Below are 10,609 nucleotides of genomic sequence, written 5' to 3'. Positions count from 1 at the left end.
CAATCTAACATTCTTTTGTAATTTGAATTTTTTTGGTATATTAAAATACATTGAATTTAATGTTTTAAAATATATTTAAAAATTGTTAATATGACAAAATTAGTATATTATAATTTTATAGCTTAAATATGTTTTTAATTTATAAATTTAAATGTAAAATTAAAACTCACTTATTTCAAATTTTGGTATATTTTAATCTTCAAAATAAAAATAATAAATGAATATAGCTCTTCTAAATTAATGACATTAACTATTTCTTTTTGGTTAAATGGTCTTTTATGATTGACTTTGAAAGTGTGAAGACCCTATCAAATTTTTAGTTTCTCAAATGAAAGGATGAGAAGTAATCAGTGATAACTTAAAGTTCAAACAAAATGCCAGCTATGCATTGAACAACAAATTCAGAGGAATGAAAATTTGACTTCAATGATGAATAATGTATTTGAATTCATCAAAACATGCATACCTTCATTGGAATTGCAATTATCCAATGAGAGTAACTGATCACATGAAATTTCACACAAGATGGGAAAAGAAGGCTCGTGAAGAGGAGTAAAACGAGGGTTGAATTTGTTTTTAGTGCAATAAACAGAAAATGTTGAACAAATTGTTTGGTATGATGCCAAATTTTTTTTGTAAATAACGTAAGAAGGCAGAGGAAAAGAGATTTCCAAATTGCATAAGTCATGGCACATTCATTGGAAAGGTGTGTAGTTTGTTTGTGAGGTTCATTGGGATCTAACTCCATCCTGATCTCTAACAATATTTGTTCCAAAACATATCAGTTATTTCAATAAGGATCCTGTCTTTTTTTCCAACAGAAACCAGCTCTCTTTAGCCGTACACACACAGTTGTGTTTTGGTAAATCTTGTTTTGTTTTCATTATACAATTTTAGGTAACAAAAAAATAGTAATGTTGTATTAGATATAAATAATGTTTATTTGACACTTAAAAAAAAAGATATATTTATTATTTATTGTATAATTTATCGAATATCTATTTAAAAAATACTTACAAGTATTTTAAAATTCGCATATATATATATATATATATATATATATATATATTATAAATATCTAAAAATTATATTTTATAAATTTTTAAAATAAATTCTAAATAAAATTATAAAAAATATATAAAATATAATATAAATTAAAATTTAATTTTAATTAAATTTAACTTAATAAAATATAAATTAATTTTAATTTTAATTAAATTTAACTTAATTAAATATAAATTAAATTTTTATTTTAAGTTTTTTTAAGCATCTAAATAAAATAGACATAATAAATATTCTGGATATCAATTATCTATTATAAATTTTATTCACTGATAACTACATATACATGTCTTAATTTATTTGAAATTTCACTATAAATATTATATGATTTCTTAGTTTTTTTTACTATTGTGAGGACATTTTAAAATTGTATTTTAACTTTTACTTCGATCAGAGCATCACTCTAAATAGTGTAATTGACTATTGGAAACAACTAAGATTCATTAAAAACTATTAATTTATATTGAACCATTGTCATTTTGTAAAAATTAATCATATGATTACGGTTAAATGAGAATTAATATTGTAGAGTCAAAATGATGACAATTTCACTGGTCCAAGGACTAATTTTGAAATCTTATGTTATATTTTTTTGTCAATTCCATTGTGATATATATAATATAAAATATTATCTAACTTTTGTCCTAATGGTATATCTCATTTTAAGTTCTTAAGTAAATTTTTGTATGTCTCTCAATTTAATTTTTATTATTTTGTTGATACAAAATGATATTTATTTTTTGAGATATTGAGAGTTCGTCTAGAGCAATACCTCTTTTATATTATAGATCTAAAAAGTTTATTTGCCAAGAGATATTGCATAAGAAACTTATATAATACTTACACTTTAATTAATGTTTATTTAATTGCTAATATTTTTAAGACCCATTTTTTTTAAAGTCCATGTTGTTATTTAAGACTAGTAGTCTTAAATCTTATGTAGTATAATTTAATGAGATGCTTTTGCAAAATCCAAATTTTAAACTTATGATTTAACCTAATAATATATATAATTATATTATTTACAGAAACCTTTTATGCATTTTTTTTTTATTATTTCAAGTGATATTTGGATGAATCTTTAGTCTCCTGTTCTGGATGCTTAGGAAATTTCTACATGAAATTGGTAAAAAGTTTCCTTTTTCTTACAATAGTAGCTTGATAACAGTGTTATTTCTTATAAGCAATATAAGGTTATCTAAATGAGTCTTCACTTTGAGATTTTGAATCACAAATGGTTGAAAACTTCATTAGACAAAAGTTATGAGAGCCATGTTATTCTCTTCAACGATAAATAATAAAAATAAAACTATGATCAAATAATTTTTAAAATAAAATATTAAATAAATTAAAATTTTTATAATAATTTTAAATAATGAAGAATAAGAAAAAAAATTTCTTAATGTTGAGAATTGTGAGAAGAAAAAGAAGCAATGATGGTAAAGAGTGGAGTTGAAAGATTAATGCTTTGAAAAGGAAAAAAAATAAAAATACAGAGAGAAGAGAGGAAAGAGAAGGAAAATAGTAGGTGGAAAGTACATAGAGAAGAAAGCAATTGTGCAATGCCCTAGCCGTTTGAGGATGATAACGACTCATCTCAGTTGTCTCTTTTTTACTGTCAAAAAATTTACAATAATTCTTCCAGATATTTCTCTACAAATGCTTAAATTTTTGGTATTCAATGTTTCATCTTCCTACAAATTCATATATTCTTAAATTCATGGTAATTAAGGAATTGGTGGCTTTCAAACTTAAAAATTCACACACAACTTAGGACAAAATTAAAAAGTTAAATAAATAAATAAATAAAAATAGCTTGTGAAAGATTGTTGGGACCAAGATATTCTTATTTTATTCTCTTTTCATTTACAATTTCTCTCTTACTTCCATTCTATTTTCAAACCTTTTTTCCCAATACTACAATATGTTTCACTGCACCTTTTTTATGTCAAAATTATATAAAAAAAATTGATATACACGCATCAGAACAGAACTTCGTTTACAGAATCTAAAAATTACTTGAAAGTGCAACAAGTGAGAAATCAAAGAGTCTGTTGCCACACTGTAAAAAAAATTCAATTAACCATACACAGAAAATCTCCCTACTTTAAAATGAATGGGATTGTGAAGTTAGCAATTTGACTGTTCTGCTCATTCTTTTGTGCAATTTCCTTTAAACTAGTCCAAGATTTTCTTCTTCTTTTGCTGGACGTACCTGCAGATTTTGCTACTTCTTTGGTAGTTTTAATGGCATTCTTGGACAATAAACTATCTTGCTTTCTCTTCCTTCCTTCTGTCAAGGATACTGTATTTGTACTTGAAGGAAACACATTTATCTCATTGATTTCACCATTACTTACAGTGTCTTTCTCTAATTCAGAAGTTCCACTTGTGAGGAATTTTGATGGAGGTATTGTCTCTAACCTTGATTTATCTTTTGATGGGTAGATTCCTTTTATGTGTCCCTTGGGAGTCCCTCTCCTCAGATTCTGATGCAAACAGAAATGACATTTGTACACTACATTGTTTTGAGTGATGCTACCAGACTTCTTCTTCTTATGCCTGACCTTCGATTTATTCTTCTCAATTCTTACAGTTGAATTAAAGCCAGGTTCAAGAACAGTTTCGCATCTGCAGACCAGTGAACGATTGTTGGGGTTGATAAACACATGTTCACACAAAAATCTTGTGCAATTTCCAAGCATAAACTACTTAAAGATACCTCAGAACATGAATCTGATCAGATATTCAAACAATCTCAAATAAATGTAACTTCAAAATCTTTGAACAGTTTGGAACTATCTCATTCTTTTTTAATTTTCTCAAATTAAATTATTATTAATGAAAGATGACTAAATTCTTCAACAATATACCACACAGATAAGGTAAGTAAGCAGCAGATCACTCTGTAACCTAAAAGCATTAAAACTTCTGACGAACAAAACAGCATAGAGAAGAAGTACAGAAAAAACCCTCTGCAAACATTACATAGTTCTCACAAATTAAATAGTTAATAAGAAAGTTGAAACATGTTATTTATGGAATTCTGTTACTATTCACCAATTAGAATTGCTGATATAACATATGAAAGTGGCTAATAAACATAACACTTTTGCTATTTTTGATCAGATGATAAACAATAAATTGACCACATTGTTCAGCATTATTATTCAAAGTGTCGCAGCAAGATTAATTCAGCAAATTCAGTTCGTCACCAGTGATTAAACCCATTAAATTTACTTATTGAAGAGAGAACTTCTGAACCGAAACTACATAGAAGGGCAAAGATAAAAGTAAGCAAAATTGAAATAGGGACTGAGCAAACCAGACCTTTGACAAGTTATTAGAGAAGAATCAGGAGGTATCCCGTTGGCTTCTCCAAAAGTGGCGAATTGGTGTCCGTAGAAGGCACCCAAAGACGGTATGAGAGGGTCGCTGGTGGAGGCCCATACGGCTAGGTTCTTTAAGTGATTAAATCTCAATTTGGACTTGGTGTTAGTGGTTGCCTTGGTTTGTATTTTTCCAGTGGCTTCTTCTCTCAATGATATTGGAGCATGAGACACAGACTCCACTTTTTTCGCCCCTCCTTTCTTGCCCATGGGTTTCGTTTGTGGTTATGGGGAATTTCTTCAAACACCTGCTATGCACAAACAAACTCGCACAGAATATAATATGGTACTCTGATTCCAACCTATTTAAAAGAAACTGCATTGACCTGAAATTAAATAGCGTCTGTTGCAGAGTTTTTTTTTTCCTTTTTAAAGTTTCCTCCGCCAATTTGAATCTTTTAGTTGGGTTAACAGTAGTGATCCACTGAGGCCCAAAATTGTTTTCTACTCTTTTACAAGCCCAATCTTGGTGGATTCAGGAATTATTGCACAAATTCTATTTAACCTCTAAGTTTATTGATATATTTTAATTTTATATTATAAAATATTTTTTAAATGTGTAAATATTTTAACACTTTCAAAAAGTATCTCAAAACTACTTTTGGAGTGTTAAAATATAGAAAGTAGTTTTTAGAAACCGATATTTGAGGAGAGACTGAGACAATTGTTTTGGAATGGAAGGATGATATACCCTTCTCTAGTTACAAACTAAATATTTTTATTAAGAATATCCACATCACATGATAGGAAGATAACATTCGATAATTGAATTTCGTTTTTATTATGAAATAATAGATATCATATTTAAATTAAGAGTTAATTAAGTTATATATTTAAGACAATATCCTATTAAAAAATCTGATTATTTTTTTCAGAAATTGCACTCAGTTGTTATATTAATTTATTTTAAAAAAATGACTACTCTAGATATAATCATTTAGAATAAACTGGTCTATAATAAAATAAAAATACATACGCTTCAAAATAAGAAATTTACCATCTACAAATTTTTAAAAAATCATATAATTTAAACTAATTCAATTTCAGTCCTCTCAAACAGCTATTAAAATTTAATTTAATAATAATTAATTTCAATTCGCACATTTGGCCCCTTACTAATAATCTTTATTATCTCTGAATAATTATGCTTATATATTAACTGAAATAGTGTATCTTTTCTGGCTGTAGTGAACATATTATTCTTTGGTGATCTTAGACATCAAAATATTGGTCAAGGAAACCCAATAGACTCTTAAAAATGAGTTGAAAACAACTCCACCATGGTTTGAAGTGATTTATGGATTTCTTCTATGTAAAAAAATATTAATTATTGTAAGTGAACTCAGAAATCAATTTAAAAAATTGTAAGACTATTTTCAACCCATTCAAATTACTTCAAAACATTGGTAAGACAGTTTTCAGCCCATTCTCAAGTGCATGTTGGTTTTGCTGAACCAATATTTTTATACTTTCAATCTTAACTTTAAGCAGAGTTTATGACACTAAGAAAGAGAATAATAAAGCACCTTTCAACATATATCAAAACTTAATGGTTCAAACAGTTCAACCAAGATCCTACACTATCATAAATTACACACTAATGATGTTGCATCCGAGTCCTTTACAATCCTTGCTAAGCTGCTCCATCCAGGTTTTCTTGAAGTAAATCATTCAGTCGCTCCTTGAGTATGTTGAGTGAGAAGGTAGTTATTTTTCTTAAGTAAGCAAGGAAAATCTTTATCACTGATACAGTTTGATCAAAAGATGGCATGGCAGAAAGGTACATTTTCTGTAAAAAACGATGTGAAGATAGATCTGTGAAATACCAACAGGTAATAATGAAAATGAACTAAAAGGATGTAATGTAGGTTCATCTTTGCCTGCATGGTATTGCAGATTTTAGGAATTTGAGAAGAAGTGATAATAAAGTTTTCTTGAACACATGGTAGGCCTCAAGAGTTCTAGCAGTTAGAAAATCAAAGAGAGGCTTTACATTTGGTATGCTTTCCTCCTTCAGCTAAAAGAAGCAGAAGACAAAAACAATGAACTTAGATGCTGGTTAGATGCTAAAAACAATGAACTTCAGCTAAAAGTTTATACATACAAAACAATCACAAGCAAGTCCTGGTTACAAAATGTTAACTTAGATGCCCAATTTTCTTTTCACTAAAAAATAGAATTTCATCATACAGGTAATCGGCATCATTAAAGTTTGCTTCTAAAAATCAACATTACTATGATGGAACTCCAAATCTGATAGCAAAACAACACTAAAAGATAAAGAAATGCAACTAAGTTTTGTCAAAATCATTATTCAAATTATACACATTCTTTTGTTTTCCATCATTGAAACATATGAACAAAAGATATCAGAATTTATACCTGATCATTGGTGCCACACTGGCCTATATCAGACTTGTCCTGCAACTATATAATGGAAGAAGGCTTTGATAATGTAATTATAGATGATTACCAAAAATAATAATTGAATAGCTATAGGGAAAAACAAAGAAGGCTTACCTGAATAGAGTCAACCCTATCCTTCAAAGATGCAATTTCTTTTTCAAAAGTCTCCTTATTTCGCAATTCATGCTCCCTGTTCTCAATGCTGGATTCTTTCTTATTGTAAAAGGAAGATTAGTTATCAGAATCACAGACAAAAATAACATAGTTTTTCACATAGTTTTTCATTGGAGTTTCAATATCAACAAAAGTAACATTTTCAAGGAACAAAGGACCACGATCGCTTTGTATGGAATCCTTAATTGTTGGTACCTAAAATGTCATCATGTAACTAAAACTAAACCAACATTACATTTGAAATGAAATAATCTTATAAAAATCTCATTCACCTAATAGTGAAACCCTTGACTTGAGTTGATCTAGCTGACGTTGTTTGTGTAGTGCAAACATGATGAACAAGAAGATGAGTAGAGTGAAGAAGAAGAAGAGTTTTGAGTTCACCATTGAAGGCTTCATTTGAAGGACTCAGTGACAGTGATAGAGCAACCGTTCAAATTAAATTCCAGAACTTTTCAAATTCCTATAGCTTCTAACAGTTATAATTCCTCAAACGGGCTTATAAAGTTGTGTCACGTGGCCCGATCCGGTCCGTCCACTATGGGTTTTAGTGAGCTAATCTAATCTGGCTCATTTATTAGCGAGACAGAAAAATTTGGGTGTTACTCCCTCCACCACCACATTTTCTCCCTCCACCTCCCCAATTTTATTACATATTTTTTGAATTACAAAACTAACCTTTTATAATTACATAAATAACCTTTTTAGTTTTTAATCCTAATTATTTACTTTAATCCTAAAATATTTCTTTATACCTCTTCTCACCCACCTCCCAACCCTCCCAGATTTTCACCCAAACTCCATTACATTCGTTTCTCATCTTCCATTTTTCCTCACAAGGTTAGTGATGATCTTTTTTTTTTATTTTTTAAATGCAATGCATATATCTTTGTGTTGTGTTCTGTGTTGTGCTCTACTCTGCGTTTTTTTGCTGTGTGCGTGTGTTGGGAGAAAGGAAGAAGATAACCAGGGCAAAAACGGATGTCGGGTATCCGTTTGGATATGAAACGGATGTCGATATCCGTCGATGGATGTTGACATCCGTTTTCCCTTAAACGGATGTTGACATCTGTTTTCCCTTAAACGGATGTTGACATCCGTTGACGGATGCTCACATCCGTTTAAAGATTATACGGTTTATATTTTAGGGTTTTATTACGCACCTTCACGCCTCTGAACCTCTCACGCCTCTGAACCAGCACCTTGAAGCACCACCACACTCACGGCTGAAGATGAATTGCTTTCCCCACTTTCAATCTTACTAAACACAAAGTCCACCACACTCTCACGTCACAATTCTATAAAAAGAGAAGAAGAAGTGGAACATGAGAGACAACCCAAGGGTAGTGGAACGTAAGAGACAACCTGGAAAAAATATTAAAGAGAAAGAGAGAAGAATGATAAAGAGAATGAATGTCCACGTGAGATTTTAAATAATATTAACCCTAAAATTTTAATAAGGGTAAACTAGGAATGAAAAAATAAAAAAAAAGGGTAAAAGGGGAATGGGGTGGTGGAGGAAGCAAGTTGTGGTGGTGGAGGGAGTAACACCCGAAAAATTTTAATTTGGCTCGACCCACCACGGGTTGTTGGATAAACGGGTTGACTCACTAACTCACTTAATTACAATTTTTTTAAATAAAAAAATTCACTTTATAATTCAAATATAAACAAAATTCACTTTCGTGTGTTTAATTAATTATGAAAATAAGGAATTTAAATAATTTTTTGAAGCAAAAAATAATAAAAAAATATTTTTTAAAAAATTAAAATTAAATTTTAATAAAATAAAATTATGTGGGTGGGTTGGTGGACCAACCTGACCCACCACGGTTCAACTCACATGTATTGGGTTTAAATGAGCGGGGTTGAAATATGATCCCATAAAAAAATACAATTTTTTCAAACCCAACCCAGTTCGAACCAGTGGTGGGCCACGGGTTGTGACCCATTTTGACAGTTCTACATGCTTAAGAAGTTAAATCTTTTTTTTTTATTATAAAAAATCAATAAAAGAAATTTTATTGGAAATATGACCAAATTTAAAATAAAAAATTATGAAATATTAATACATTTATATAAGTTTATATTGCAAAATAATTATTGATAAAAAAATTAGTTCAATTTGGATGCTAGTTGCACATCAATTTAAAATAAGCAATAAGAAAAATAATGGTAATTTATAATTATTTTCGTTAGTTTAGTTTGTAATTTATAATTTATTTAATCTTCTTTCATTCCTATTTTGTAATTTGTAATTTAATTATAATATAATTTTTAACTTATTTGATTATTAATCTTTATATTTAATAAATTTAATTACTTTCTTTACTTTATTCTTGTCTTGTGCGTAGTTGAAATTAAAAAACTATATTAAAAGTTTGAAGTAAATCATGTTTATAGAAACTTTGTCACCTACAAAAAGTTATGCAGATGAAATAATGGTAATAGAAAATATACAGCATGAGACCATTTTAAGGTTAAAAATAAGGTTTAATCCTTTTCGACATCCCTATTTATGTACGAATGTCTCAATTGGGTCCTCGTTTTCTAAAGTGTATCAAAATGGTCCTTAATTTTGAAAATTGATATCAATTGAGTCCTTTCCGTTAAGTTGGCTGGACGGCGTTAAAAAAATTGATGAGTGGATGCTGAGATGACGAACGAACGCTCGTCCACCAGCGGACGAACGCTCGTCCACCAGCGAACGAACGCTCGTCCACCAGAGAACGAACGCTCGTCGACCTCTTACTGCTGGACGACCGTTCGTTCCACACTGGAATACCGTTCGTTCGGTGGTCGACGAGCGTTCGTCCGCTGGTGGACGAACGTTCGTTCGTCATCTCAGCATCCACTCATCAATTTTTTTAACGCCGTCCAGCCAACTTAACGGAAAGGACTTAATTGATATCAATTTTCAAAATTAAGGACTATTTTGATACACTTTAAAAAACGAGGACCCAATTGAAACATTCGTACATAAATAGGGATGTCGAAAAGGATTAAACCTAAAAATAATACATATACGTTGTTTTATACTTAGGTCCAACCTTTGCTAAAAGCAGATTTTTAGTTACATGTTATAATATTGTTTTTTTCAGATAAGTTGTTTACAATCAATCATAATATATTTTTGGGTCCGTTATATTTAATATCATAAAATATATTTAAAACATTAAATAAATTAACAAAAATTATTTTAAAAAATTAAATTCACACATTTTTAAAATTGAAAAAGTAAGTTAAATTAAAGTTTCAAAAATTAACTAATTTCAACATTTAGTGAAAATTAAGAGCGTAAAAATACATTTGACTCTTAATTAAATTATTATAAAGTTATTAAAAGTTTAAACCAATAAATTTTTATATTTGATTAATATTTAAATTTAAAAATATATCAGACAAAAATATATAATTTTAATATATGGAAATTAACATAATTGATCTCAAATGACTGAAAAAATTGTTTCATGTGTAATTGGGGGTATCCATGGACTGACTGAACAATTGAACATATTTAGTTTGGGCCTTGTCATGTGTATTGGACTTAAAAAGGGCCATTATCAGAAACGGGTTCA

General features: G+C 29.2%; 2 protein-coding genes across 3 annotated transcripts; both read right to left on the bottom strand.

Annotated features, from left to right (window-relative positions):
* Window positions 1-3,036: 3,036 nt before the first annotated feature.
* LOC124831014 (RNase P Rpr2/Rpp21 subunit domain protein) lies at window positions 3,037-4,809 on the bottom strand. Its single transcript, XM_047304898.2, has 2 exons — window positions 4,393-4,809; window positions 3,037-3,693 (listed from the first exon to the last, which is right to left on the bottom strand). The coding sequence occupies exons 1-2, from the start codon at window positions 4,659-4,661 to the stop codon at window positions 3,165-3,167; spliced, it is 798 nt and encodes a 265-aa protein (XP_047160854.1). The 5' UTR covers window positions 4,662-4,809; the 3' UTR covers window positions 3,037-3,164.
* Window positions 4,810-5,885: 1,076 nt separating this feature from the next.
* LOC124831016 (uncharacterized) lies at window positions 5,886-7,489 on the bottom strand. Of its 2 annotated transcripts, none has more exons than XM_088093722.1 (5): window positions 7,304-7,489; window positions 6,972-7,066; window positions 6,834-6,878; window positions 6,336-6,468; window positions 5,886-6,266 (listed from the first exon to the last, which is right to left on the bottom strand). In XM_088093722.1, exons 1-5 carry the CDS (start codon window positions 7,428-7,430, stop codon window positions 6,085-6,087), a joined length of 582 nt encoding a protein of 193 aa, XP_087949848.1. In that variant the 5' UTR covers window positions 7,431-7,489; the 3' UTR covers window positions 5,886-6,084. The 2 variants fall into 2 exon arrangements, with proteins under 2 accessions (XP_087949848.1, XP_047160856.1); XM_047304900.2 differs by having other exon boundaries at window positions 5,886-6,240; window positions 6,445-6,468.
* Window positions 7,490-10,609: the final 3,120 nt, after the last annotated feature.

This window comes from Vigna umbellata, chromosome 6, assembly GCF_029865625.1.
Source record: "Vigna umbellata cultivar VRB3 chromosome 6, Vumbellata_1.0, whole genome shotgun sequence".
Classification (NCBI taxonomy): Eukaryota; Viridiplantae; Streptophyta; class Magnoliopsida; order Fabales; family Fabaceae; genus Vigna; species Vigna umbellata.
This window is presented reverse-complemented; position numbering and strand designations above follow the sequence as displayed.

Coding starts and splice junctions, on each gene's coding strand:
- LOC124831014 (XM_047304898.2), bottom strand. CDS start 4,661: ATGGGCAAGAAAGGAGGGGCGAAAAAAGTGGAGTCTGTGTCTCATGCT. Junction 3,694..4,392: donor TCTCTAATAACTTGTCAAAG/GTCTGGTTTGCT, acceptor ACTGGTCTGCAG/ATGCGAAACTGTTCTTGAAC.
- LOC124831016 (XM_088093722.1), bottom strand. CDS start 7,430: ATGAAGCCTTCAATGGTGAACTCAAAACTCTTCTTCTTCTTCACTCTA. Junction 7,067..7,303: donor GTCAAGGGTTTCACTATTAG/GTGAATGAGATT, acceptor ACAATAAGAAAG/AATCCAGCATTGAGAACAGG. Junction 6,879..6,971: donor ATAGGGTTGACTCTATTCAG/GTAAGCCTTCTT, acceptor TCCATTATATAG/TTGCAGGACAAGTCTGATAT.